At 45.7% G+C, this 14,888-nt stretch overlaps 1 protein-coding gene across 1 annotated transcript in view; it reads right to left on the bottom strand.

Moving 5' to 3' along the window:
* The window catches only part of CACNA1E (calcium voltage-gated channel subunit alpha1 E), a 281,416-nt gene that overhangs the window by 106,252 nt on the left and 160,276 nt on the right, over positions 1-14,888 (bottom strand). Inside the window, exon 18 of the mRNA XM_060277446.1 lies at positions 4,047-4,616. Coding sequence (XP_060133429.1) covers positions 4,047-4,616 — 570 coding nt within the window. The remainder of the gene's footprint in view (positions 1-4,046; positions 4,617-14,888) is intronic.

The following is a 14,888-nucleotide window of genomic DNA, read 5'->3' as shown; positions in this document are numbered from 1 at the left end:
GGTTGCGATTTAAATGCAGGGTGTATATATGTAAGCAGCCTTAGTTTGCTGCAGGAAAAAAGCAGCAACTACAAATAAAAAAATTATTATGTTGTTCCTATTGGGGTGGGGTTGACATGGCTTCCCAAATGTTGCCCTGTAAGATCTGAACTGGGAATGTCATTGCTCACAGCCCCTAAACTATAGCAGCTGCCAAAGAAAGTTGTGGGCTGGTTTAAAAATAGAGGAGGGGAGAGCGAGAAACTTTAGGCACATCTGCACTCAGCTCACACCATTTGACTGCAAACTTAATTAAAACCAGAATAATTAACACCTCAGAAATTGGAACAATAATTCCACACAGAAGCATATATTGAAAAACAGTCACACACAGAACGCCCCCCCCTTAAGTGCTTGGATTGTTAATGATGAATTTTAGTCTGTTAGAATACAACCAATCAAATTAAAAGTAATCTGAAAGTAAAAACCAGGACACCCCAAAGGTTGTTGAACTGTTTCTAGAAAGACCCAAAAAATTGTTACGCTTTTTTTTTTTATTGACTTGCCTAAGATCCAGGACAAAGCGCCACATTTCTGAAATTCCCCCTGGACATCATATCTGCCTTTGAAATCCCAATTATGTCCGGGAAAATACGGATGAATAGTAGTCCTAACATACTGCGAATGTGCAAAACGTCCCAGAAACAAAGCTGGGAGGAGACCCCATCCACTTCTGAATCCCCTTCCATTACCTGTCCTCACTTGCCATTTTCAAGATCTCCAGGGTCCTAAAAATACTATACTATATTGCTGATGAATTGTGGGTGCTGCAAGCAACCAGCCACCTGACCAGGATCCAGATTCTAGGACCATCCTTTAAGGTCAGACCTGACTAAACTCTAGAATTCAGATTCGAGGGGAAGCTGCTACCGGTAATATCTGTTTGCCAAATCCAGCTGTTCAGAAGCTTGCCAGGTGAGGCTCAAAGACTGCAGAGGCTTTTAGGGCAGTGGCTTCAGAAACCATTCTGGTTCCTTCAGCCCTTATTAGATAGCCTTAACAACAAACTACAGACTTAATGAACTTTCCTCACTGACTGCCAGGGGCTGGGGCGGAGGGTTGAGGCATGTGGAATTTCCCTCCTCGTGTACCAAAATAACTTGCCCGGCCTTTGAGTAATTGGGCAAGGTAAAGGACCACCCCTGGATGGTTAAGTCCAGTCAAAGGTGAGAGCAAAAAATATGGTCTGAAGCTCAACATCAAAAAAACCAAGATCATGGCCACTGGTCCCATCACCTCCTGGCAAATAGAAGGGGAAGAAATGGAGGCAGTGAGAGATTTTACTTTCTTGGGCTCCTTGATCACTGCAGATGGTGACAGCAGTCACGAAATTAAAAGACGCCTGCTTCTTGGGAGAAAAGCAATGACAAACCTAGACAGCATCTTAAAAAGCAGAGACATCACCTTGCCTTCAAAGGTCCGTATAGTTAAAGCTATGGTTTTCCCAGTAGTGATGCATGGAAGTGAGAGCTGGACCATAAAGAAGGCTGATCGCCGAAGAATTGATGCTTTTGAATTATGGTGCTGGAGGAGACTCTTGAGAGTCCCATGGACTGCAAGAAGATCAAACCTATCCATTCTGAAGGAAATCAGCCCTGAGTGCTCACTGGAAGGACAGATCGTGAAGCTGAGGCTCCAATACTTTGGCCACCTCATGAGAAGAGAAGAATCCTTGGAAAAGACCCTGATGTTGGGAAAGATTGAGGGCACAAGGAGAAGGGGACGACAGAGGACGAGATGGTTGGACAGTGTTCTCGAAGCTACGAACATGATTTTGACCAAACTGCGGGAGGCAGTGCAAGACAGGAGTGCCTGGCGTGCTATGGTCCATGGGATCATGAAGAGTCGGACACGACTAAACGACTAAACAACAACAATGGGGTTGCGGCACTCATCCTGCTTTCAGGCCAAGGGAGCCGGCGTTTGTCCACAGACAGCTTTCCGGGACATGTGGCCAGCAGGACTAAACCGCTTCTGGCGCAACCGGACACTGTGACGGAAAGCAGACTGCACGGAAACGCCGTTTACCTTCCCGCTGTACCTATTTATCTACTTGCACTGGCGTGCTTTCGAACTGCTAGGTTGGCAGGAGCTGGGGCCAGAGCAACGGGAGCTCACCCCATAGCGGGGATTTGAACCACCAACCTTCTGATCAGCAAGCCCAAGAGGCTCAGTGGTTTAGACCACAGTGTCACCCGTGTCCCATGCAGGGTAACTGGGCACTTTGGCTTGGTGGCATCACATGTCTTAGGGGCCATCAGTGGGTTTGCAGCATACATAATCGACAGGCACAAGAGAAAAGAAGGAGGAGATAGGGGTGGCTGCGTATTTGAGTCTGTGTTCAGCAGCTTTGTTTGACGGCGCTGCTGCTTGTTGAGGAGAAGAACAAACACACAGATCCATCTATCACACTTTTCATCCCTGCCTCTCCAGGCAGCGAAAAATTACTGCTTGCAATGTGTAACATGGCCAGACCAATAATTAGGAATCCGAGAGGGCACTGTTTTCATGGCCAACTAAAAATGTGTTTATGTAACTTTGCTTAGAAAGAGGTGCCAAAAGAAGAAGAAAAAGGTGTCAAATCGCACAGAACAGCATTATATTCTCTGAAAGTAATTCAACTAGCACACAAAGAAACAAGCAGAGAATTCAAAAGAGAGAAGACTGGTACACAAAAGACAGATTTATAATAATATAAGCCTGCCAGCTTTTTTTGAAAAGTTACGCATGTGCTTCTGCACTGTAGAGAAAGAGAGATGTTTTTGTTGTAAGTTATTTGTTATAGGACAATAAAAATATCTGATTTTTTTATATATTAAAAAACATTGCAAATGAATTATCATGTTCTCTCTGGACCTAGCGCTTTCCCCCTGCCTCTTATTTTCTGTGCCAGGTAGTTTGGCTCTGGCTTCCAGCCAACTTAACCTCACGCCAAAACAGCAGTCTGCACACTATGGCCAAGCTAATACTGCTGTAATTCCTACATCGTCTGAACATGTAAAAATTCTCATTATCCACCTTCCAATGATGATCTTGCATGGCTCATTAATGACTGCTAGGAAGCTTTTAATGTTTGATATTTTGTTACATTTTTATATGTGTTGGAAGCCGCCTAGATTAGCTGGGGCAACCCAGCCAGATGGGTGTGGTATTATTATTATTATTATTATTATTATTATTATTATTATTATTATTATTATGTGTGTTTATTTGCAACTCCCACTGAATTTAAAGGCACTTCCTTCCCAAAGTCACAAAACGCGCCTACAAGGGGTTTGGATATCACTTTTCATGATCAAGGTGTCTCCCCTGCCAGGTAATGTATATAATTGAAAATCATATATAAAATAATGGATATCACTTTTCAGATGGTGGGTAGTGCGCAGTGGGATATGTGAGTGTTCTTTTTTTATAAAAAAAATATGATTTTCAGTTTTATATATTTCAATAATTTTACGATCATTTCAACATTTCAAAACTTGACTTTCTTCCCCCTCTTTCTGCGGCTCCTTAAATTTATCTTTAATATTTTCTGCATATCCAAATTAACAATTTGCTCACTTATTCATCTACTTTAAATATATACTCTGATAAAACTGCAGGTTATTACAATAATCCTGCCAATGTTCTAATCTGTTTACAGTTTGTAAATATTCAAGGAACCATTTCCATTCTTTTATCTATTTATTTTAAAAAGTTTATCATCTTGATTTCTTATTTTTCCAGTAAGTTTTGCCATTTCTGCATATTCCACAAGTTTTTGTATCCATTCTTCTTTCGCTGGGACTTCTTCTTCTTCTTTCCATTTTGGGGCAAATAACATTCTTGCCGCTGGAGTCGCACACATGAATAAATTTCTATACAGCTTGGGTAGTTCTGTTCCCATAATTCCCCAAAGGAAAGCTACTGGTTTTTGTTTTTGACTAACGTTATTTTAAACATCTTTTTCAATTCATTATATATCATTTCCCACGTGAGTGTTCTTGGTTTCCCCTTGTGCCCCTTACCTTTTCAGCTCCTCGCCGACCACCGGCTCCTTTTCGATCAAGCCCTCCTTTTCCTCTTCGTTCTTCTTCTGCTCCTGGTTCTGCTCTCCCTCTGCGGGGCTGACCGCTTCGGGGCCGGCCTCTTGGCTGGCTGACCTGTTCTCCTTGGCTTCCGTCCTCACCCTGCGGTGACGGCTACGCCTCTGGCTTTGCCTGAGCCGGGCCCTGTCCTCAAAGGTCACGCTCCCTCCGCCTTCCTGCTCGTTCAGATCACAGTTCCCGTGGAAGGATTTGTGGTGCCACGCGCTCTTCTGGTCTTCCTTGCTGCCTGGGCAGGGATTGGAACCTGGGGTTTGCAGGGCCGGCCCTTCTTCGTTTGCCCGCTCTGACCTTTCTGTCCGCTCCTCCTCGTTCTTTTCGAGGCCGGTGTTCTCTAGCAGCCTTCTCCTCCGGAAAGCGTTGGCATGAGGGTTGAGCAGAGAAGGGTCGTCCTTGTTGATGCCCTCCTGGCTGGACATCTGCATGTGGCGGCGCAGCTGGCTGGTCCGCTGTTCCCACACAGACATATGGTGCCTCCTTCTCCTCTCCCTCCTGAGAAAGGAAAACAAAGGGGGTCAGTCCACCTGCACCCTGCACAGGAATACACACCAATACATACAGCATGCACCTGCCACTATTCAGACATCACATACGGAGACTTGATTCTCTGCTCCCCTGCATTTCACAGATAGACAGCCCAGCCAGCGGACTTTCTTAGCCCTTCAAAAATCACACCATCTGCAGGCTCATGAGAGAATCAGGCCCACTTGTATGAGATCCACAGATAACTACAAACCGCCCCACCCCACATTCCAATAGGCACAGGGGGGACAAGTCCCAAGCAACAGGGGAATGGACATAAAGAAACAGGACACAATCACCAAGACACAAGAAGCTCCTTTCTTTCTTTCTTTCTTTCTTTCTTTCTTTCTTTCTTTCTTTCTTTCTTTCTTTCTTTCTTTCTTTCTACAATCCCTGCGACAGGCTGAGCTCCTGTTGCTCAGTCCCAGCTGAGCTCCTGTTGCTCAGTCCCAGCTCCTGCCAACCTAGCAGTTCGAAAGCATGTCAAAGTGCAAGTAGATAAATAGGTACCACTCCGGCGGGAAGGTAAACGGCATTTCTGTGCGCTGCTCTGGTTTTGCCAGAAGCGGCTTAGTCATGCTGGCCACATGACCCGGAAAAATGGTCTGCGGACAAACGCCGGCTCCCTCGGCCAGTAAAGCGAGATGAGCCCAGAGCCCCAGAGTCATCCGCGACTGGACTTAGTGGTCAGGGGTCCCTTTACCTGCCCCCGCTCCCACCATATAGCCTAAGTACATGGCATCAGTCTGTCTGTACGTTAATTTTAAATAAATTAGCAATTCAGTCGAGCAAGGAAATGTGTGCAAACAGCCATGTTTGTTTGTGTGCTGTTGCATAAAAGAGCAGGGGCCAGTCAGAGGTGGCCCACCTAGAAAGCAAATGGGACATCTCCGTTAGGGCTCTACAGAGGGTGATGATCAGCCAGCAGGGGAAGGAAGGGCAGGGGGACCCATGCTCTGGGTGCAGGCAGGAACAGCGAAAGGGGAGGCATGCAGTGCTCATTTAAATGCTCATTTAATGCTCATTTAAACCACTCTGACTAGATTAGGCTTCCCCAACCTCGGCCCTCCAGATGTTTTGAGACTACAATTCCCATCATCCCTGACCACTGGTCCTGCTAGGCTAGGGATCATGGGAGTTGTAGGCCAAAAACCCTTGGATGAGATTTCTGTCACAAGAACGACTGTCTGTAGCATTGACTATTCGGAGGGTGTTTTATTGGGTTTATAAAATATTGTAAAAACTCACACAGGAACACTGTGAACAGACAGACGTACCAATGCAGGCATACATACACACACAAAACACACACACACACACTGCTTGAAACATGTCAGAACACACCCACTCCCACAGAGTACAACTTAATTTTGCCTACACAAATATACATAGAGAAGTAAGTGTGTGTGTGTGTTTGTACAAATGTACAGTGGTACCTCGCAAGACGAAAATAATTTGTTCTGCGGGTCATGCCATCTTATGAAAATTTTCGTCTTGCAGAAACAAACGGCAGACGGCCAAAAAAAAAAAAGCGGCAAAAAAATTGTCTTGCGAGACGCGGCCATAGAAAGCTTCGTCTTGCGAGGCAACAAAGAATCGCCAGATGCTTTCGTCTAGCGAGTTTTTTGTTGCGCGAGGCATTCGTCTTGTGAGGTACCACTGTACACACATACACACACCCTGATAGTGATGTTAAGATGCTTCGTAGGTACACATCGCACCAACACGCAGAGGCACACAATGCGAACAAACCCACACACTTGTACAAATATAACACGCACAAATTATAGGCCCACACTAATTCACACATATCCACACACATATCTACACACATATCCACACGACACAAACACAAACTAACACACACACACACACACCCCTCACAAAGCAAGTCTTTCACGTACACACACAAAACCTCTCACAACAAGCAGTCACATGCACACATACAGATTGCTGGTGCGCGGTTCCCACATCGACATGTGGTGTCTCCTCCTCCTGTCTCTTCTGGGGAAGAAAAACGAATGGGTTCAGTCTATGACATTGTCAGGGGTTCTCCCCACTCCCAGGGCCTACAATTCCATGGGTGCTCAAGCAGAGAGCCAGAGGTGCTCTAACACTTGTGCACAGATGTCATTCATAATCCACGCCTCACTCAAGTACAGGACATTAAATATGAATACCGGAGAGCCGAGGATATCCTCTTCTGCACAGGTAGGAAATGGCCAGTGTACAAAATACCAGGTACTTGAAAACAATTGCTCTACACTTGCTTATATGCACAGAGAGCTGTGCGCGCAGAGGGTCAAAGCTCAGTGGGAGGGTGTGTGCTTCTGCCCACCTGAAACCTGAGGTGATAAGGATGGCAAGCAGCAATGCTGGTGAAGAGATCTGGGCGGTGAGAAAACAAAGGGTTTTTTTATTGCTAGCAATAATGGCTCAGTGAGATCACTCTCCAAAAGCTGAGCAAGCCCAGACGGGTGGGGCCTGCTTAATATACATAGCTGTTATCTATTAAGCAATACATATGCATAAACTTGCTCCAATCTAAAGCTACAACACAATATTAATTATACCATGTATGGTCTTTCCTTCATTGCCTATTCATTAGGCAAGGAAACAAGCAACCCCTCTTTGCATGCCTTTCTACCTGAGGGGGTTAGGACACTGAAGCAGAGCACACCTCATTGTCAAATGTAGACACTTAGGAACGTGTTTGCAACCTTGGGAGTATGTCTCTCTGTGCACCAGAAGTCCCAGAGGTGTAAAAGCAGGCTAAACCGATGCAACTATAACCTGCATTCCTTCATGTGGGAGCAAACAGGACGCTCCGCTGCATACCAAAATGCTTAGTCAAACGGTGATCACAGATCGCAGAATCACGGGGGGTCCTCTACCTTGAACCTTCCCTTTTTGTGAGGTATTGATTATGTAGCTGTGATGTAGGAATGATGTATTTTGGGGGTGTTTCTTGGTGATGAGAAAACTGATAAAAGTGGAGGTTCTCTATTGTTCTGGGTTCCTTCCTTGTTCTCCTGCGTGAGGGGAAGGACCCTGTTGCAACAGCAAAAATAAAAGGCTTTGCTTCTCAAAATTCTCTGGTTGGCCTCTGTTACATTCTCCGACCGATGGAGAACCCCATAACGGCAGATTTTTGCTTATTTCACCTGCAACACAGGAATCTTTTGCCCAATGCGGGGCTCAAACCAATGACCCCGAGGTTAAGAGTCTCGTGCTCTAGCGACCAAGCTATCCCGGGATCGACCCAGAATGGTGTCATAGGAGACTCCAGGGTTCCTTGGAATCAGGGGTTCTTCAACGGAAGGGTTGGCAACTTGCCTCGAGACACAGGTCGCACAACCTGCAATTGATCCTTCACCGGAAGCGTGAAGTGCGTTCTTGCTGAGTATACTCCAAGTTCACGTGGGGGCAAGGATCAGGGCTGCCCCCATGCTTTGTATGAGCTGTGTGCTCTAGAACACACTCCAGAATACTCTACAGTGCACTGTGTGTGGTAGACACACAGGGGTTCTCTGGAGGACAATTTAAACTGAAAAGATATGTGAAATGGAAACAGGCCCAGTTTTGAAGCTATGGGAGTAATGTGCTCGGCACTTGGCTGTGGCTCCAACCTAGCCATTCTGGAAACGTAAGAATACAGAATGCATGGAAGGAGTGCAGCCACCAGAGAATAATCAAGCCCCCCAGCTCCCCCCCCCACCCTTGATAGCATGAATAGCGGGGTACCATAGAACGGAGACATCAGAAGCAGAAACCACAACGTTTCTGAAAATTTGAGAATCAAGGCCTCAAACATGCAAATAAAAATGCACAGAGGGTGAATTACCAGGATTCACTAAAGAATAGTAATCTCTTCTGCGCCTGTAGCATCAACAGTGAAGAAAGACACAAATACAGTATGCGTAAAATCTTGTATTATATACAAGTCCATAGCCCATGGTGATCAGGGCTTTTCTGTACTAGGAGTGGCAGAAACAGGGGCATCATTTCAAGATTCAAAATATGTGTGAGGGGGTTGTATATTTCAGCAAAACGTGTGTGTATGCATATGGTAAAATTCCTGTGTAACGTTTGAAGGCTGATTCTTAGCCATTACTTTTAAAAAAAGGATAGTGGATTTTAAGACCATTTTTTTATGATTCCATTTTAATTCCACATAATAACTAGAGATACACTGTTCTGAGGCAGAGGGGGGAGGAGTGACTGCTCTCCCCCCCCCCCGACCTATGAATATACGATAGCATGGACATATTGCAATGTGCACACGTATATTGTAATGTGTTTGTGTTACACGCATCGCCCACAAAACCCATTTAATCTGTGAGCCACCCAGGAAAGTCAGCCTCTCAAATACAGCACATCATATCCACATACCAACCGCAAACAGAGCCACCTGGAAACACTCCCCTGCACCAGAGATGGAAACTTGTGGGCACCCAAGACTATCACCATGTGCCAAATCCTTGTGGCCAGCACTCCCCCATATCCAGGCCCACACACGCCAAGATGCAGACATTCCTATCCTTTCATACATCAGCATCCAGTCTGCCATACTTTTCAGCATGCAAGCACCCTTACTCTAGCATAGCCGTGGAACATTTGATTGGGATGTTTGTCACTTCTGGGACTTCTGCTGCTGCAACCAAGAATGGACCTGCTTTCCTTCGCTGCCGTTGTTCAGAGCTTCTCGTCAGAAAAGGGAGCTTTTGCGTACCCCAACCTTACCTTCCAAGTCCCGGACTGCAGAATCCGGGACCGGCAGCCGTGTGACACCGGATGTTGTGTCGACGTAACTTCCGGTGTTGCTTTGCCCTTCTATGGGCACCAAAAATGGCTGCCGCCGGCTTCGAAAGTCACATCTACGCATGTCAGGAAGTGCGTCGACGCAACTTCCGGTGTTGCTCCGCCCATCTATGGACACCAAAAATGCCCGCCGACGACACCGGAAGTCGCGTCTATGCACTTCCGGACATGCGTAGATGTGACTTTTGAAGCCAGCGGCGGCCATTTTTGGTGCCCATAGAAGGGCAAATCAGAAAGAAAAAACATGGCCGCCGGCAGGAGAAAATAACAGAGAAAAACAGGAGACGAAGTGATACGGGGGACCACTGGGAAAAGGTAAGTAAAAACGGGGGTTTCCCGGGGAAAACGGGGTACTTGGCAGCTATGACCCCAACCCCCACCTCAAGTTTTGGCTCTCCACCTAGTTCCCAAGAGCTAGAACATGGGCAGGCAAACTAAGGCCCAGGGGCCGGATCCGGCCCAATCGCCTTCTAAATCAGAATCAGCATGTTTTTACATTAGTAAAATATGTCCTTTCATTTAAAATGCATCTCTGGGTTATTTGTGGGGGCTGCCTGGTGATTTTACATGAGTAGAATGTGTGCTTTTATTTTAAAAAAATGCATCTCTGGTTTATCCCCCCCCCCCAAAATATATATATATAGTCCTGCCCCCCACAAGGTCTGAGGGACAGTGGACCGGCCCCCTGCTGAAAAAGTTAGCTGACCCCTGAGCAAGGAGGACTTCAGTCAAGCAGCACCACTAAATAGTCTTCAAATTCACTTTGCAGCATTTTTATTTGTGCTTAAAAGGTGGAGTGATCTACTGCAGCGGAATAGAACTAGCTAACTGCATCTTTCTTCTCAACCCTCATGCTTCTTCCCAAAGATACTCTGAATTTCAGCATTTTCCCTGTGCCCTAGAGGCATGAAGCATTAGAGGCAGCAGGTTCGCAGTGGGACATAGTTGATGCTGCAAAGTCGGAGCCTTGTTAATGGCTTCCCCACCTCACAGTTGATGTAAAAATATTTGCATTTCATGAGCAGGCTGCATCATGTGGGCACTTTGCAGGGAAGCATCCCTTTCCCACCAGGGCCACTGAAGCTAGATATGCAATACATTCTGGCTTACAAGTGTGAAATAAAGACATTCTCACAGGGTGGGAGGCAGCCAGAAGGGAGAAGGTGTGCTGGGGCAACTCTACCACCCCAGTAACATATGAATGGACTCGGGGTCTCTCTGGACAAAGTATTTAGGCCTGCTCTCTGGCTAAACCCTGTTAGCATAAATCCTCTGCATGGCACAGATGCTGCATGTGGATGAATGTTTACTTTATGTGATTGCTGTAACTTTCCCACACAGGAGCTCAAGCTGTAACCTGATCTCCTGTCATGTGATGTTCTTTGTTCTCTTTCTACTTTCACTTTCTTCTGAACTGGAGAGTGATGGCTGAACACACACTCTCTGAATAAACGTAGATTAGCACCTACGATTGTTTGCTGTCTTCTTTACCGAAGCCAGTGGCAGTAGTAAGAATATTGGTGATTTACACCCCAATATTCCAACAGTGGTAGCAGAGTTCTGGCAGAGCTCTGGTTCCGATCTTCGGACCTCTGAAAAGCGTAAACTGGCAAGGAGGCCTCAATCTGCAGCAGCTGATCCTGAGGAATTTCGCCTGCTTGGGAGTCACCGGTTCCTGCGTTCCAGGGGAGGAAGAGCACGGATAGTCTGCGTTCCTTATCACCGGAGCAGTGAGTAACCGGGACTGATTTATAGCGGCAATAAAACCTCTAAAGCGGCAGCTTAATTGCAGATGCCTGCCGAAAGCCTAATTTGCAGCTTCTTTGTACTTTGAAGTCAGAAGCTAGCAGCACGCTTACAGAAGCAAGATGGCTAAAGCCGGGGATTCAGATCAAACACCCAAGAGTTTGTGTCCTTTGTTAAATGACTCAAATTATGCAACGTGGAGTGTTAAAATGGAATGTGTTCTTATCCGGCAAGGACTTATTGAGTTGATTCAGAACGCACCGCCCGTTTTGCCAGGCCACAGGTGGTTGAATCGCAACGCACAGGCAAGGGCAACAATAGTTCTGCATTTGGACCCATCACAGCTGGTTCATATTCGGAACTTAGATAATGCTTATGATGTTTGGACTCATCTTCGGGACGAGCACCTTAGGTTGCGCGCCGGATCAACAACATTATTCTTTCAGAGATTAATTAATTTGCGTCTGAAGGAGGGAGGAGACTTGAGAGCCCATTTGCATCAGATGCGTCAACTACGCCAGGAGCTAGCTGACAGAAACGTCAATTTGGATGACGACATTTATTGCTTTACAGTGCTAAATAGCCTTCCCAAGTCCTATAATGCTATTGCAGCCCAGCTGGGGGCTCAAGACCCTCAGCAAATGACTGCAGCAGGAATTTATGCTTCATTGCTTAATGAGGAGGACAGGACCCGCGCACAGGCGGAGGCCAACGGGGAGCGCTACTCACCCTCACCTGGTGTATCTGCAGAGACTGCACAAGCCCTTAAAACTGTGGTCAGATGCCAGTTATGCAATATTCCTGGGCACACAGCCAAGACATGCAGACGACCCCAGAAGGACTCAGGAAGTCAACAACAGGCTTCTGGGCCTAAGGGGCGAGGCAGCGGCGGTAGTGGCAGCAGCAGCAGCAGCAGCAGCAGCAGCAGCAGCAGCGGCAGCAGCAAGGGCCCTACAGCACGCAAAATGCTTGTAATGCTCACTCAGCTTGATGACCAAGAAGACGACGGGTCTTATCTGATCATAGATTCGGGATCTTCGCACCATATGGTGAACGACAAGAGACTGTTCCAGACTTTTGAGAAGCTGGACTCCATCGTGTCACAGGCAGATGGCAATTCTTTGAAATCCATTGGAAAAGGAACTATTTTTCTGAAATCTCTAAATTTGAGTATCAGTAATGTGTATCTTGTTCCAGAGCTGAAGCAAAACCTTTTCAGTGTTTCTCAAATTGATGAGAAGGGGTTTGAGCTGTGTTTTCACAGGGGCACCTGTGTGATTTCTAAAGATGGAGAAGTTCTTTTGACGGGACACAGAGACAAAGATAACCTTTTCAGATTATCTTATGATAAAAGTGATGCATGTTTTAATGTTGTTGATGATTGTTTAACAGGTCCAGAGGAGCCTAAGGTGGCAAAGAAGCAACCAAGCAAGAAAGGTCTAACACGTTGTTTCCAGATCGTTTCTGCTCATGTTTTTGGTCCTATGCCGAAGTCCCTTGGCAAGGCCAAATATTATCTTCTGATAACTGACCACTTCTCTAAGTATACGTGGTTTTATCCTCTGCAAAAGCCTCAGCAGGCTATTGTGAAATTTTCTGAATTTCATGCTAAGGTTGAACTGAAACATGGTTGTAAAATTGAATGTTTGTTAACCAATGACATTCCTCTTTTTACTTCACAGGAGTTTCAAGCTTTTTTTGATGACAAAGGCATTCACCACAAGTTTGCCAAAACCCAGGCAGCTTGGGACAAAAGCTTATGTGTTAAGGTTAACACTAAGTTAGAAGCAGGCATGCAGGCGCAACTGCTGAGTTCAGGATTGTCTGAACAACTGTGGGCTGAAAGCATCTCATTTTTCCTTTACCAGTGGCTCAGACAGGTTCCTAAAGGACAGAAACGTTCTCCTTATGAGATTCTGTTCCAACAAAAGCCTGATGTGAGCAACACTAAGGTTTTTGGAACCAAAATGTGGGTGGCTTCGCTTGAGGGCAAGCCAGTCCAAAGCATTCTATTGGGTTTTGAGGAAGGTCAATACAGAGTTATGTTGCTTTCTTCCAATGAGGTGATTCTTACTCAAGAGGTAGAACACACTCCTACGCCACAAGAAACATATGTTCTTGATGAATTTCCCATAGGTGCCAATGATTTTGATGATTCCTACACTGACACAAGTTGTAGTGATAATGATTCCTTTGCTGAAGGCTCTACCCCGAGTAGCTCTGACACAGGGGAGACAGTCATACACAAAGGAACTCATGCTGTTTTTAACAGACCATCATCGGATGATGAAAAAGTGCTTGAAGCACTAGATCCACTGTTTACCATTGGTATGAGTTCTCCCAAAAGTCCTGAAGGGGAGAATCTCAGTAAACAGGATTTGCACCTCTCACGCAGGTCTGAGAGGATTAGAAGAGGACCCAAGAGGTATTCTCAGGAGTTTGCCAACACAGCAATTGCAAATTTAGCTGTGCTTAGAACTCCAAAACAGGCAGCAGTCACACAGGCTAAGCCACAACAACAGGTTGTCAAACGCAACACTGTTTCTGTCAACAGAGCAACTGCTCTGGTCCCCTGGAAGCCAAAGCTGGTCAATCCAGTCTCAGAGAGTTCCACAGCAGGAAAGTCCTATTTTGTTTATGACAACTGTCTGTTCACTTCTCTTAATGATGCTCTCACATTTGCATCTTTTTCCATTTCAGGATTCAGGGGAGATGTTAGCATAAATCCTCTGCATGGCACAGATGCTGCATGTGGATGAATGTTTACTTTATGTGATTGCTGTAACTTTCCCACACAGGAGCTCAAGCTGTAACCTGATCTCCTGTCATGTGATGTTCTTTGTTCTCTTTCTACTTTCACTTTCTTCTGAACTGGAGAGTGATGGCTGAACACACACTCTCTGAATAAACGTAGATTAGCACCTACGATTGTTTGCTGTCTTCTTTACCGAAGCCAGTGGCAGTAGTAAGAATATTGGTGATTTACACCCCAATATTCCAACAAACCCTGCACATGGTGGCTGCTGCCAAATGGAAAGCCATTGGGATGGAACAGTTCAATGTACCCTCGGGAAAAGTTTGATCCCATTTAAAGGAATCCTAGCTGATCTAGGAGATTTGACAAGCAAACATGCCGAAAGAAGGGTAAAAAAGGGGCACTTGAAGACCAAGTTCTATGTGGAAATGATTAGGATTAATTTCCTCAATGATGGAACAATTCCCCCCCCTTTTTTTATTTATTTAAAGATGCTGGCGTTGGAATGGAGAAAATCTTCCCGACAACTTGTTGATCTAAGAACGTTTTCGTTTTGACACTGCTTTTAACCATCTAAACTCTTCCAGCCCTATGGATCTGTGATGCTAGGTGTGCTTCATTCCTGCATTCCCCCCCCCCTTCTAGCTTTGCACAAATGCTTGCAAGTTTGACACTGCTAAGGTGTCTGCACAGTGCTAAGAATATGCAAAAACCTTTGGGGGAAATTTTGCTCTTCTGATCAAACCTCATTGAGTTTCCACAAGGTTTCTCGAGTGCATCACCTGTAGGATGTGCAGAAGCCGGGTGAAAAATACAGAAACCTCAACTAAACAATATTTTGGCTTTCCTTGAAACCTCTCAAATCTTTCACCTAAGCGGCAACCACCAAATTTGCTTTAGGCTCTACAGAGGGACTTCTC

The sequence above is a fragment of the Zootoca vivipara genome, chromosome 7 (genome assembly GCF_963506605.1).
Source record: "Zootoca vivipara chromosome 7, rZooViv1.1, whole genome shotgun sequence".
Lineage (NCBI taxonomy): Eukaryota > Metazoa > Chordata > Lepidosauria > Squamata > Lacertidae > Zootoca > Zootoca vivipara.
Note: the sequence above shows the minus strand (reverse complement) of the source record. Positions and strands in the feature narration are given on the sequence as shown.